Source organism: Semicossyphus pulcher, unplaced genomic scaffold (genome assembly GCF_022749685.1).
Source record: "Semicossyphus pulcher isolate SPU_LCO1_2020_fin unplaced genomic scaffold, fSemPul1.0.p SCAF_20, whole genome shotgun sequence".
Classification (NCBI taxonomy): Eukaryota; Metazoa; Chordata; class Actinopteri; order Labriformes; family Labridae; genus Semicossyphus; species Semicossyphus pulcher.
Window position 1 is genome coordinate 16277941 of NW_027211694.1, and position 15275 is coordinate 16293215.

At 39.6% G+C, this 15275-nt stretch overlaps 1 protein-coding gene across 1 annotated transcript in view; it reads right to left on the reverse strand.

The window, feature by feature from the left end:
• Positions 1-621: 621 nt before the first annotated feature.
• LOC138599196 (high-affinity choline transporter 1-like) overlaps positions 622-15275 on the reverse strand; it is a 29254-nt gene continuing 14600 nt past the window's right edge. The window contains exons 2-9 of the mRNA XM_069670697.1: positions 4138-4330; positions 3787-3900; positions 3416-3571; positions 3141-3289; positions 2284-2427; positions 2029-2182; positions 1697-1914; positions 622-1310 (exon numbers count right to left, since the gene is read on the reverse strand). Of these exons, the coding sequence (XP_069526798.1) occupies positions 762-1310; positions 1697-1914; positions 2029-2182; positions 2284-2427; positions 3141-3289; positions 3416-3571; positions 3787-3900; positions 4138-4321 (1668 nt within the window). The 5' untranslated portion in view covers positions 4322-4330 and the 3' untranslated portion in view covers positions 622-761. The remainder of the gene's footprint in view (positions 1311-1696; positions 1915-2028; positions 2183-2283; positions 2428-3140; positions 3290-3415; positions 3572-3786; positions 3901-4137; positions 4331-15275) is intronic.

Sequence of the window (15275 nt, forward strand, 5' to 3'; positions counted from 1 at the left end):
TATCTTCCTGTGCAAATAGTTTTGGTTTTATTCTCGCCTTTGGTGTATCTGCTTTGAAATATCAACCTCGACCCCAGTTTAGTGCGGATGAAAATACTTTGATGTACGGTCTCACAGCTTTGAAAATAATTGTCACTTATTTGCACTGGTTATTTTATTTTTATTTTAATTGGTTAAACCTACTCTTTTATCTAGTACTTTGCATGGTTGAAGTACCGGTAAGTTTGAGCTTTACGCACTTTGTGTTACATCTTTTTAGGCTTAGACATACATTTCACCGTCTCTGCTCACTGGAATTTTAAAACTTGTCATGTCATGTCAGCACTGGGCAACATGTGGAAAGTTGCTTCATGAAAGTCACTTAACGGTTAAAAAAATGTCTTTTATTGCTCTTAACTTTGAAAGCCATACTGTGTTAAAGTGCAATATTTGTGTCTGTTTGGGTTCTGAAGGGAGCTTTCTAAAATCTAGGCCCTTTGAAACTTCTGCTTATGTGTCTCTAAAATACACAAACTGATTGTAAAAAAAGTGGCACACAAAGAATTTAACGACACTCCAACCAAATATAATTCAGTGAAGTCAGTTTTATTTTATCATTAAATATTGGTTCAGCTTATTTCAAGTATCAAGTAAAGTAGTAATTACAAGTACCAATACTTTCTGTTAATAAAAGAATATTAAACACCACTCATAAAGAAAATATTACAGTTTCCCTTTTGACCCCCTAAAGAAATCCTTAAACACCAACGACATAAAACACATCAACATTTTTCCCTGCCGTCATTGCTTCCTTGCAAGGTCAAGAAGGTCTGTTCTTTATTCAGTCTCTCCTGATCCTCTGCATCCGTTTTGAGTGGAGCCATGACATGTAAGTTTGTGTCCGTTTCACTTTCATCTCTAGGCTTCCTCATCTTAGACAACCACACAGCAATCTGCGAACCAAGTATAATTGTTCCAGTGGTGATGAGCATGATGGCAGTGCGAAAAGGGAACAAGCGGTACCGGTGACCATCGTCCTGTATCTTGTCCCACGGCAGGGGAAGCACGTCAGGAAGGCCTATCAGGGGCTCCCCGACCAGAACTCTGAGTAGTACTGCCAAAGTGAGGCCAGAACAGGCCCCGTATTTGTTCACCCACTTCGATAAGTAGAAGATGCAGGTCACCTGTGGGGTCATCATGGAATACAGAACATCTGCGCTGACAATCCAGAACAAGTGGATGGACCTTGTTGACATGGCCAGGCCCGCTGCCATCACTCCGCACAGAAGGATTGACACTTTAACCACCATGATAATTGTTTTTTCTGATGCCTGAAACAGAGATCAATTATAAGCCATCAAGATACTTTTATTCAACCAAAATTTGGATCCCCCTGTTGATGCCACAGCATGAATAATGGTCATGTAAGGTTCAAAGCTAAGGCCAAAAGGGCAACTGGACTTGGTTGAAGTTCTTGAAGATGTTTCACCTCTCGTCCAAAAGGCTTATTCAGTTCCAGAGCTAGAAATATAGGCCTCTGTAGATCATTAGTAGCTTACAGAGGCTTATATTTCTAGCTCCGTCAACCAGTCAGTTTAGAACTGAAGAAGTCTTTCAGATGAGAGGTCTTCAAGAACTTGAAACAAGTCCAGTTGCCCTTTTGGGTTTAGCTTCAAAATACCATGACCTGGATGACTGAGAACCTTTAAAGACATGCCTGTTTGTAGATGATGTTCTTAAAGATATTTCGGCCCAGTTGCGAGGCGGCGGACAGTAGCGCAGAGTCAACCGATGACATCACAGAGGCAGCAAGTGCTCCCATACCAACCAGCGAGACGTAGAAGGGGCAAAGATGCTGAAGGGCAATCGGCAAGATCATCCCAGATTTGCCCTGTTCGTACGGGCTGGGAGAACCAAAGCTGGTCTGGTTCCAATCTGATGGACATTAAGCACATGTAAATAAAAAAACAAACATGAGTCCAAGGGTTATTTCTGAGTGGGATGATTATACAACAAGATAGTTTGAAGAAGATAGCTAAAAGTAGGTACTGGTTGATGCCGCCGCTGCTCCGATGATTAGTGATGGGATGCCAAGGATTGGGCATAATACTGCTCCAGCATAGCAGGTGATCTGAGCTTGGGCATCTGTGGCTGTGGACAGGACTCGCTGGTAGAAAGCCTGGTAGCAGAGCCCTCCAAAGACCTTGGAGAGGAATAAAGACAGGAATTGGTTTATGTCATACCAGTGTAGTCTTTCTAGATTTTCCAGATATGTCATTCGGGGCCAATAAAACTGTCAGTTACCAGTAGCAGTATGTCATCTATCCAGCGACCTGTATCTTCCAGCTCCAGCGTGCCAATCCATGGCTCCTGGTACAGCTTGGTCACTGCAGCAACAGTGAAGTTAGCAGAGGTGGGGCTTGTCAGGATAAAAGGGACACAGAGCCACTGAAATAAGGAGTGAAAATAAGAGTTACAAATACAGTATATACGTGGTGCTTTTAGCCAAATATTAAAGCAAGGTGTGAGGTTAAATTATTAGCATGATACCTCTTGCTAATTAGCATTTAACACAAAGTAATAGGTTCAAGGGAATATCCTTAGTAGTTTGGAACTAGTTGGTCATTAACCTTGCCTGGGAACCTGAGAAATCTGCTTGTTCTGGCCGAGACATCTGGTCCCTGTCAAGTTCTGAAAGATTGTAAAGAACCTTATTCAGTTTGGGCCCATCACAACCATTTAAGTTATATGGGAGCCTTTGATTGGCGTTGAGTTGGCGACGGCTGCCGTTGAATTAGAATATCCTTAGTATGCTTTCGCCTCTGTTTAAAACAAACAGTAGTTTATGTTACCTACAAATGTTAAGTGCTGGCTACTAAAATGTCTGTGTATTATGTTGAAAGAGAAGCTAATTAATTGGATGGTTAAACTAGCTTCATAGTGTAGCAAGCTATCACAATGTCACATGTCTATACTGTTGATAAGGTCCCTTGTAATTCAAAGGAAACTGAGAGGTTCCAGACTTATCCCCATTTGCAAATAATCGTAATCCTTCTAATAGTTAGAAATATTTCAGTCTGGACCAAAGTGTTGCACAGACCAATAGCCTGACTAACATGCGTAAATGCTTTGAATTTTTCTTGTAAATCTAATGTTTGTACCAAGCCAAGGAGCATGAGGCTGAGCTGGATGACGTCGGTATAGGCCACAGAATATAGTCCTCCCATTAATGTGTAGAAGATTGCCACAGCGGCAGAGACGCTTACAGCCAGCGGGGAAGCAATATCCATGACCACACTTACTGTCCCTCCTGTAACCATGAAGATATAAACAGAGTTAGACACCCACAAGTTTCAAAACTAAAATTGATGTAATGTATTAGCAATTTACTAAGTACAACAAACTGATAATTAGAGAGAATACGTTTCTGACTCACCTAGTGCACCAAGAACACATGCTATCCACAAGATATCGCCAACGAGAGCGGGAATGAAAACAATAGCAGCTACAGTGTTGCCGTATTTCTCTTGAAACGGGTCCATGAGGGTGACATAGTTCTTCGAGCGAATAGGTTTGACGAAGAAGAGTGCACCTGAAGTCACACAAAAAGAACACTTTAAACATTTGTTTTATTTTGAGAAAAAAAAGTCTGGCAAGTCTTCAAAATAAAGTTTAAATGTAAAAAGACAGCAAACGGAACATTGTTATAACGAGTAAAATGTCCTTATTCATAGTAGATACATAATAAACACCCAGAATTGTGAAAAGTAATTGAATTATGGTAGTAACTTTTTATAGATTACTCACCTATAACCATGTTTATAGAGAAGGCAATGGGTCCGGTCGCCCACACCAACCCCTTAGTTGGATCGTAGACCACTTCAGCATTACCCAAAATATAGCCTCCCCCCACCCAAGTGGCTGCAAAACATCAAAGAACAAGGGTATTTATTGCTCATCATGTAGGTGGCAGGCAATCAGAGTAACAGCATACTTACAATGAGAAAGACAGTCATCGAAATTATTGTAATGTATATTTTGAAAACATTTCCTCTTGGGCCTCTGCTTTCAAAATAAAAGTCCCTGTTTAACTGCTATAAGGAACATTTAAGGCCCTGTTGATTGACTAAGATATAATTATCATTGTGTTACTTCTACCTGTCATAGTAAAGATGCTGACCCCGATGTTAAGGTTTCGCCCTCCGACCATCGTGACTTCACTGCGGTTCCCAGTACATTTCTTCTCTTCACGTTTCGACTTCCTGGACGCCCAGATACCCGTGCCCAGTACGATCAGGTAAAAGACTCCTATCGACAGCAGGCCAGGCCAATTGACTGCCATCCTCGCTGTCTGTGGGAAAAGGACACAAATAAAATAATGTTTATTTTTCCCTTTTCATCAAATGATGTACACTTAGCATGCATTGCTTACAGGTTTGAAAGCACAAAACATGGGCGTTATGCCAAGAATATACTTGAGACAGTAAAACAAATAAGGAAGATTGTGTTGTGCTAGTTTGTGTGTTTATTTTGCCATTGATATTTACATAAATGTAAGAATTTCCAAATAGTGTAGTTATTAAAATATAAAAAAATGTGATTCATAAAGTCAGAATTTTTTTATATATTTGTTTTTATTAGCAGGAAGCTAATATTTACAATGCAATTCCAATACACGAAGTACATCAGTCAAAATATATTTCTTTTTGTGTTTTTTAAAACCAGAAAAAAAATAGACATGTTAATGTACTCGTAATAACTATATTAATTATAAATATGTAACTTATTTTTTTATTTAAAAAAGGGGAGAAATTAAAAACTGCTTATGATTAACCTATTGTAGGGTCAAATTTCAGCTATATAATAAAATAATGATTCATCCAAAATATTGATTGAAAAAGGCGATTTTTTTGATAATATGATTGTTATTCATCATTTGGTCTGTGAATTGAAAACCGAAATAATGTAGATTAATGATTGATGATTCTACATACACCGATCAGCCATAACTTTATTACCAACTGCCCTGGCCCGTTGAGGCGTGGACTACACTAGACCTCGGAAGGTGTGCTGAGGTGAACACTGTGTGTTTCCTTTCAATCAGAACCAGCATCAACTTTCTCAGCAACCTGAGCTTCAGGAGCTTTTCTGTTGGATCGGACCACACAGGCCTACCTTCGCTCCCCACGCGCATCACTGAGCCTGGGCCACACATGACCCTTACACATTTTTCCTGCTTCCAACACATCAACTTCGAGGGCAAACTGTTCACTTGCTGCCTAACATATCCCACCCACTGCCAGATGCCGTTGGAGCAAGATAATCTTGTTATTCACTCGAGCTGTCAGTGGTCATAACATTGTGGCTGATCGGTGCATGTTTAGGCTAAGTATCTGTCATCTTTAAATGTTTTCTTCTTCTGAGTTCGCAAAAAAATTGATAACTATAGCCTTATTTTGAAACGCATTGAAAGCCAGTGAAGTGCTTCAAGGACAAGGACGAGTGATTCCCCATCTCTCTCTCTTCTGACTTCTGCATAGAAGCTACTGCATCCAATATCAGATCAAATGTAGCTACTGAACCAAGAAAGAAATTTGCTGAACTCTGTGTCCCACCTCAGATTCCCACGAACACCCTGCCCCACCTGTTCCAACATGTTGCCTGACTCCTTTATGGAATTCCCAAGAACACAGACATTTGATATCACACTGGGAACTGGTGTTGATTATTAACTAAACAAATGTGCACTTCACCAGATCTAATGACATTTTAAATGTTCACAGAGTAACAGAAGGCAGAATAAATGTACTCGAAATGTATTACTCAAAACTGCAACATTACCTACATAAACACATAAACCCAATAATTATACAAACATACGTACACACATATGGGACAGAAATATGTCAGGAAAAACTGGATTTGAATTATTTATCTTTGAATTTGAATCACAAATTTAATTTGTATTAACATTAAATTCATTTTTTTAAATGGTTGACTAAAACGTGTGTTGTGTTTTTGAATGCGGATTATTGCCAAACTCTGAAAAAGTCGATTGAATTTAATTAGGCTACAAATAGTAAACAAATAGTGTAGGTGAATTATTCTGCAGAAGTGTTGCAATATTCCACCTGCCTAAATTAACATCCCCTCCTCTTTCTGTGTCTGAATGTTTACTAAAAAAACATTCCACAAAATAAGTTGGTAACTGTTTCTGACCCTTCAAATTAAAATACAAATAATTTAAATTCAATTTGTACTGTCAAATATTTCTGCCTATACACACATTGTGGGTACAGTATTGCACATTAATGCTAGGACGACCATCTAACATTTGCTATCTGATTCAGCAGGATTCTTCTGAGGTTTAGACAGTTCACACTTTCACACTTTTATGCAGATAAAACCAAGATGCAAATTGAACATTTAGCAGCACTGTGCATTCAGGAAATGTAACTGTAAACTGTAGATGTTTTTGGAAATTAATTGTTTCATTGGGATTGGTCCAAACTTCTGCAATGAAACATAAAAAAAATCACATCAATAACAAAAGCAATAGTCCAAAAGGAAAGAAACCCTGTTACTTGACATTCATCATTTTCTATCACTTAGACATTAAAGCAAAATATCTCTTCAAAAATGTTTTTATAGAGTATTTTCATTACCTGTATTGTCCTTTGAAAATGTAGAGATAGTTACAAGGATGCACAAAGATCCTAAAAGCCAAAAATCTCAACATTGAAGAGGTACGCCTACTTGTCCTCTGGGTATAAGGGAGGCTAGGTTTAGTTGCTCAACAGGGAACTAAAAACTAAAAAAAAGTGGGTGGACTAAACACTCCCTCAAAGTTTGAGACTTTGCACCTCTGACCAAACTTAGCATTACTACTCTAAATGTATAATTACCAAATGGCTAGTAACCTGACTTTAAATGAATGCTAATGTTATTCTGTGTCTGCTGGATGTGTAAATAGGCTACTTATTTTTATATATAAATAATAACATCTTCAAACTAATATGTCTTTCCAGTGTTTCATTTTGCTTCAGTGAATGCAGGCATAAGTAAAGTGTTACTTAGCTCACTTAAAAGTAAGCTGGCATAACATGAGGGATATGTTGTTGTTCGTGGCTTGCTTATGGGAAGGTTATCAAGCTAGCGGTCGATAATGTTATCAAGCTAGCAGTCAGCAATTTTGGCAAGCTAGCAGTCAGCAATGTTAGCAAAGTATTAGTCAAAGTTAGCAAGCTAGGACCCACCTTTTATAATGTATCCCCTACAAAAAAAACATTAAAAAATTCTTAGCTTGTATGTAGTCTGGGTTTTGTCTGTTATTGTTCATTGTGAAGACTTGAGCTGTGTAGTTTGTCTGTTATATTCTACCTGTAGTTTTGTAATTAGCTTTGAGATGTTTCCAAAGCTGTCTGATCTCTAATTGCTTCTGTCTGCCTTTTAGTTGCATATGAATTGTAAACAACAGTCGGAATATTTCATTTTTATTTTATATATATTTTAATATCTATTTTATATTTTATTTAATGTTTTTTTTCCTTTTGTGTCATACTTTTAAGTTATCTGAATGTGTATAGAACACACAAGATTCACTTTAAAGAACCACACCTATACCTACACACCCACACCTAACCTGTAGTTGTTATTCTTCTGTGTCATGGTAATAATGCAATGCCGAATAACAGGGTTCCTACGCATCCTGGAAAACCTGGAAATTTAAAGACTAGTTTTCCAGTCCTGGAAACACCTAGAAATTGATTAAATGACAAAATATCCTGGAAATAATGTATGTTGTCCTGGAAAATTTTAATTTCATTTAGCCCCTCAGATTGCATATATAAACCTAGGTGCATATTTTCATTTGAAACTTGACTGTTGGTAGGATAAGCTGTGCGGTATGACAGGTTTGCCGTCACCTGGGACGCAATGTCTCATCCTCGTGGTGGCTGTATTCTTAAACCCAATGCGTTTCTGAGTTTTGACCCTTTGAGGTTGCTGTACCTGGTTAGTGTGCAGTATTGAAGCAGCAGATTGTTAGCAATGTAAAGGCAGCAGCTAATAGCTTGTTATATTCCTGTAAGTATGTGCACACGTCATTTTATGTTAAGCGTGTGAAGTAAAATGGGTTGTTTGTTTAGATAATATTATCGCGCTCGCGATGCTAATTTCCATTAGCACACTTAGCATATTCTAGTTTGCCGCCTCAGCTCCAGGCTAGGCTCCCAGAGCTGTCACATTCACAATCGAGTCCTGCGAGCGATATAAGATTGCCACCTTGAGCCACTTTCTAATCAACTTAAAGATGATAGAAAAGTATGACACTTGAATTTTATAAATATATTTTTTCAATGTATTGCTATGTTCTTTCTGGTGTAACTTAGATAGATGTAGGCTTAATGAACAACTTCTCCCATCCTGCCTCTGTGCTTTTTACACAGAAGACGGAACATAACAGTGGTGTAATAATCCCGCCTTGAACTGGCAGTGTAAAAGGGGCTTGAGACACAAAAGGAGGAATAAAACTGGGGTTAAATGTGTCAGTACTAGGCCTACCCATGAATTATATGACCAATTGCGAGCAAGTGCTGTCCTGTATTGTTGAGGAAAAACTCCTGAAAAATGTCCTGGAAAGATCATTGTCAATTATTTTTTTATTAAAAAGAGTGGGAACCCTGAAATAAGTCATCAATCACATTCACTCAACAGCTGCTACCACTTGATTCAAACTATAGCCTATTGACTGTGAGAAAGCTTTAACTGACTTAATGTATGTAGGATCTTTGGGATCTAAATTGAATAAAACAGCAAACAAAATTGTCCTAATCCACAACAAATCTTGTTATGTGCGAAGTAAATCTTGTTTGTTCAAGCTTCTCCTGAGTTTAAGCTGTAAAGCCTTTGGTTGTGATTTGTAACATCTTTCTGCTATAACAGAATGTGCCAAATGGTGACATTGGTATGTGTTTATCTGTTACAACTTGTACCTTCAGCTTAGGTGTGTCTTGGTCTAAGTAGCTGTTTGGCCAGTGGGTGCTTTTCTGACACACAGTGGAAGTGTTCTCGGTACAAAGGATTATACATTTTTGTCATTGTTACAAAAGAACAAGGACAAACCTAAGGGCAGATTCTAAGTAGTAGTGTCCTGACAAGGACAACACAGAATTACACATTACAGTGATGGTTACACTTTGTGGACAGGACCGTTAAAACCCTCCCCTATTGTGTTAAACATGTTTTATTTTGGAATTTAAATCTGCCTCTTTCGGAGTGGTGGGTTCCTTAAATAACGCACTGTTTTCTGCCAAAAGTAGAACAGATTTGTTTATTTTAAACTTGATATTTTTTCTTTCTTTGTTTCACTGCTCTCTTATTGTTCTAAAGTGGGCGGGGCTCAGTAACTAAAAAAGGATGTTGCATCCTTCTGTGCACACTTCACAGTTCAGCACCAGTTGAAATGAATTTGATGACAGCTAATGGATGGTTTTGTCACTGTTTTTATAATCTGATAAAACCACATGAAGCAGACAAGCATATTTAAGTTAAACACTTGCACTGACAAATATTGTGCAGATTTTTGTAAAGACAAATATTCCTTTCAGGATAAATTATAACCACTTTGTTGATCCCCCAACTTTTTCAGGCCACAATTTCAATTTGTTATTTTTGATGAGATACCTACTAAACTAATGAAATTCCCATCAGCTATAGTTGTACTTTTTCAAATTCTTATTTGTAATTCGCAAATGTTAGCATGCTAACGCACTAAACTAAGATGGTAAACACTCTAAACATTATATCCACGTTGTCATCATTAGCATGTTAGAATACTGATGTTACCATTTGGCACACATCAAATCAAACTGGCACACAGCCTCACAGAACCACTTGTACGGTTGTTGACTTAATGACGGTGATTAAGTGATGAATATTGAGTGTAGTAGAAAAATACTTACTGTTAAGCCAAGTTTTCAGAGGCCTCAAAGTAAAGTGAAGAGCACAGTTAAAACAAAACTTGTCCCATCACTTCAAAAAGAAGTTTCATTTCAAAGCTAGCTTAACATAAAAATACGTTTCTGATCTCATGGTCCAAGAGGCTTGAATAAGATCAGCCATCTGTGACCTTCAGGCTCAAAAGTACATGATAGAGTCTCCGGTACTATTGCAGGTATCCTGTTAACCACTACTGGCTTGTAACTGGACCTGCAGTGACATAAAGAATCAGCCGAGAAAGAGCTCAGTCTGTGACCGCTTTTAGGATCAGGTTCTACCCTGCTGTAAACATACACTGTTAGTGGCACCTTACTGTACATTGTTTATGTGAAGATGAAACACTGCTGCCTTGTTACACTCTGTCCGAATCTATCTGACTGCTGATCTCTTTTGATTTGAAAGATAGAAAAGGCTGATAAAGGGCTGATTGAGGTGTCCTCACATTCTCTTATATATATCATACAAAAGGAATGCAAACCCTCTCCTGGAACAACAAGTATTTAGTGGCAAAGTTATTTTGACAAATTCCAGCCCTGGTCACACAGGCACGTACTTTCACAAAGGACCTGTCTCTCGTGCTTTTTCTGAATAGGACTTGTCACCTTCAGGCAGAAGGTATAGAAGTAGTAGTAGTAGTTCAGGTTTCTGTCCTTCCAACCTCAGTCACACTGCTGAACAGAAACAACCAGACAAACCTGACCACTGCTAATCCAGTCCCACGCACACTGAATGTTTGTGAGGACTGAGCCTCTGTACATGGGACGCACGATTTAACCGCTAATATGTCAAAATGTCTTGCTGGAGTGAATTAGGATCAGAGATCACATCAGATACAACATCAGGAGTATTTCTTGACCACAGACTTTATTTTCTTTCCCCTTTTTCCTGAGCATACTTCAACAGTATGACGCCACTCTCATTGCCACCATCAGTATTTACCTCACACAGCTGCTGACCCCAGCCTCTTTCAGTGTCACTTCCACACTGACACGAGAGGCGGTCAACAAAAAATCGCTCCCCACTCGTCTGACCCTCCGACCCCACCCAAAGGAAACCCCCCCCTAGACTAAAAAGATATAGAGCCTGCCACACTGACTCAGAAAGCTGACCCTCAGTGAGCTCACTGAGTAAGTCTCCTGCTGTTGACTTCTATATGACTGTATGTGATTGTTCTGGGTGCTTAGTCATTCAAGTCATATGTTGTAATGACTTGACCTTGTGTGAAAGGGGCGCCTACAGCTGAATGAAGCTCAGTGAGTAGAAGAACATATGGGCTAATGTAGGGAGGAAGTATGAGAAGCATGAACGAAATAGAAAACAAATGACTGTTACAGCTGTGTTATGTTGAGGATCACATAAAGAATTGGGAATTATGTATCAAACATTTTTTTAAACCTATGCTGACTTATATCAAAGTCTAGTATTCATGTCCCTATTTCCCTTTTGGCTCTGTTTTGGTCTCCTCCACTCCCGGGACATTTGTTGCTCTTAAGCAGTTAAATGATATTGATAATATGAATTCAATTTGTTAGTGCATTCATGTGTTGGATTAATTTCCATTATTCTGAAATGTTTCATTTTCTGTCATAGGTCACATGATCCATAAACAATGGCCGATTAAAAACCAACTCACTGCCAGACCACCACTCCAAAACCTCCCATCTGTTTCTCATCAACCTCCAACAGAGTTGTATCAAGGTCCTGGAACTGAACTAACCAGATTTAAGACACAACTGTCACCACAACCATCAAACAAATTCCCATCTACTCAGCTCTTTCCAGATGTGTCAGCAACCTCATATTTAACGACCGACCACTTATCAAAAACTCACTCTCACTCTGATACAATCCAACATCTGTCCTTGGGTTTGAATCAGGATGTGATGTCTCAGCTAAACGCTACAACTCAGAAGGAGTCATCGGCCACATGGACCGGTCAGCCACCCACTGTCTGGACAAACTGAATTGGAGTCTTTGCTCTCAATGTCTTTGTTGGAGCCCTTGTTGACAACATTTACACCAGCTTTACCTTCTGAGTTAGGCTATTTTAGTGGACGACATGAGAGAACTAATACAGTTACCAAAATTCAGGCATCAAGCTCAGCCAGCATACCCATCTTGTGCTCTTGAAATGAGAGATACCGTTCATATCATTTCTCTTCCATCATCTATGTTCAAAGACAAGCCCTCTAATGGACAACCATCTGTCAAATTAGCTCACAAGAGTCAATTCATACCACCAATGCAACAAACACTGTTTCAATACAGCAGTCCTGACTACAATTACACCAAGCCCAATCGCCTTCCTCTTGCGGGAGCACTAGAGTTGTGTTCAAGGACCATTTTGATCCAACTGCTCCCTCTGCTGTTCAGGATTCATACACTACATCCCAATTCATCCAATGCAGAATCTTGATTCCTTGTTTCCTTTCTGTTGCCAATTGGTGGCAAATGGCTGTGTCCCAGAAATCAAAAGTGGCTACCTTGGAGCACTTTCAAGACTCTTGGAAAAGTAATTTGCAAGATGTGAAGCAGAAAACTGCTCTCCAAAAATGATGTTTCAAGTAACACTTTTCAACCCTTACGTCCAGGAAGTATGTGTCCATGCATCCCAACAGTCTCTCACCAGAAGTTGTTTCAAGAGAACAAGCAGAGTCAAATTAATTTATGTCTTTTACTGTTGGCATCAACAAGGAATTTGTATGCCTGTACAACTACAGAAATATACCACACAGTAGCTGCTCTTATTTGCTTCTAAGTAGGTCCATCATTAGCACCAAAAACGTCCGCCCCGAGTTGGGACCGTGTCACAATGCAGAATTCCTTGTTAATCTGCTAGTTATTTACTACAGACAGCAGTGGGCTAATCACAAAAGGGCGTCCCACTCAGCAGATTCCGAGCACATTTTTGAGTCTATTTTATGGCACTGTAACCACATCATTAACATCATCACAGAATGAAGGCCTTTCCTTATGTAGAAGACAGAGCTCAGTCCAGCCAACACTGCCCTCAGCTTCTATCTCAAACAAGTAACAAGGGGAACAACTGACTAAATACATAAACATTTATATATACATTATATACATTAATAAAGTGCATTTTATTAGTACATACATTTGTACCCGGGTTGCACGGTGGTGCAGTGGTTAGCACTGTGCCTCACAGCTAGAAGGTTCCTGATTCGAATACCGGTTCAGACGCAGGGGGCCTCTCTGTGTGGAGTTGGCATGTTCTTCCTGTGCATGTGTGGGTTCCCTCCAGGTACTCCAGCTTCCTCCCACAGTCCAAAGACATGCTCGTCAGGTTAACTGATTACTCTAAATTGCCCGTAGTTGTGAGTGTGTGCGTGAGTAGTTGTCCGTCTCTATGTCAGCCCTGTGATTGACTGGCGACCTGTCCAGGGTGTACCCCACCTCCCGCCAATGACAGCTGGGATTGGCTCCAGGCCCCCCATGACCCTGAACAGGATAAGCATTGTAGATAATGGACGGATGGAAACTTGTGTCCAATAAAATTTGTTTAGTGATATTTCAGCAGACCATGGTTTGTAAGCTTAAGCAAAAATCCCTTTGGAAATACCACATGGAACATTTGTCTGTAACCCAACAGAGTTCTATATATGTGTATTTGTATCATTAAGACCAGACAAAGCACATTTTTAAACATTTAAATGATTTTAAATATGTATTGCTTCAATCCATGTTTGCTTTTTGGCCTTGCAGGATTTTTTTCTTCTGCCTTTCCTGGCATTTTAGTAATTTTTTGGATGCATTCCAACCACCAACTGTCAATCAGTTGAGAAATGGAAAAAAATATAGAGAGTGTCAAATTCTCTCACTTGACAGGTTGGAAACATCCATTTTATTCTTGCTGTCACAAAATTGATTAGTTACAATGCAGTTATGTATATACATTTATTTTATGTATCCATTTATCGATATGGCTCTACATTACATACTGACAGGAAGAGATGCATCAAAACGTTGCTACCTTGCGCTGCTTGCGGTCAAAACTCCAATGGGTAGGGGAGACAGGGGTTGGTTGTCACACTTTTTACTCTCGTGTAAATTACTCACGATCAATACATCTTACAGTGGTTATTCCTAAATTAGATGGAAGCTTTAGGTCTTGTGCTGAAATGGGTCTCCCTTTGAAAGACTCTCTGACAGACTGTATCCACAGTGTATGGGGTTGGTTGTCCCTTGTTATCAAAAACATTTGAGAACATATGGACTGTCTTATATCATTTGCTATGCCGACTGACTTTCTGAACTGATTTGTCGAAAAAAGACCAAAAGTAACATGGGTTTAAAAGACGACCTTAAAAGTATTGCCTTCATCGTATGTCCAACATCTGTCACATGTAACAACCACCCTCACCTGATCTCTTAATAAAGATTTTATGCTAGCTACCACATGGCTTTAGCTAGCTAGCTTAAACGAGGCTCAAATCTATTCGAACCTCAAAGCTATTACCTTCCACTTACTCTGACCCATAAAAATAACAAAATATCATCTTACCTGTACGCTCCACAAAATGGCTAGATAGAAATTAACATGGCATCAGGCCAAATGTGTGACATAAACATGCTGAAACGGCACCCTATAGGCTGTATTAGCACTGTGACAACCAACCCGTGAGACAACCGACCCAATCCCAGTCTCCTATACTGTTATCATCCAACATTGAGTTGGGTTTTGCAAATGAATGGTTAATCTTATAATCTAAAATATAAAGTATGTTTTGTGTTAAAGGACATGTAAATTCAATATTTCTGTGCAAGAATTTTATTAAGCATTTTATTTTTATATTTCAGGCTCCATGCATTTCCCACCCAAAGTGTTGCAGGCGCTTCCAGTGTTGATGGTCACTGTTGGCTTCCCCTTCCGTGACTCAATCCCGCCTCAAACCTTCTGAGACCCAGAAGACTCAGACGCTCAGTCAGGCTGATTTACGGCCCTCCGGTCAGCATTGGAACCTGGTTGGATGGGACGGTATGCAGCTTATGGTGATCCTCTTGAGATGGACCTGCAGTTTGCTCCTCAGCACCTCCTCCTGGTTGCCCGGGACAGGGAAGGCCTGAACACTTGGCTGCCTCTTACCTTGGCTCTTCATTGTAGCCCTGTCAACCCCTGTCATATTTTGACTTTGACACCTCAACGCAGCCTCGACTCCATCCTCCGTAACCGCCACAGGCTGGAACTATTGCTGAGAAAGCTGTCTTGCTTCTTTAACAGATCTAACTACCACCACCTTTCTGTTGTTTCCATGAGGCCTGGATCCACCGTGATGTCC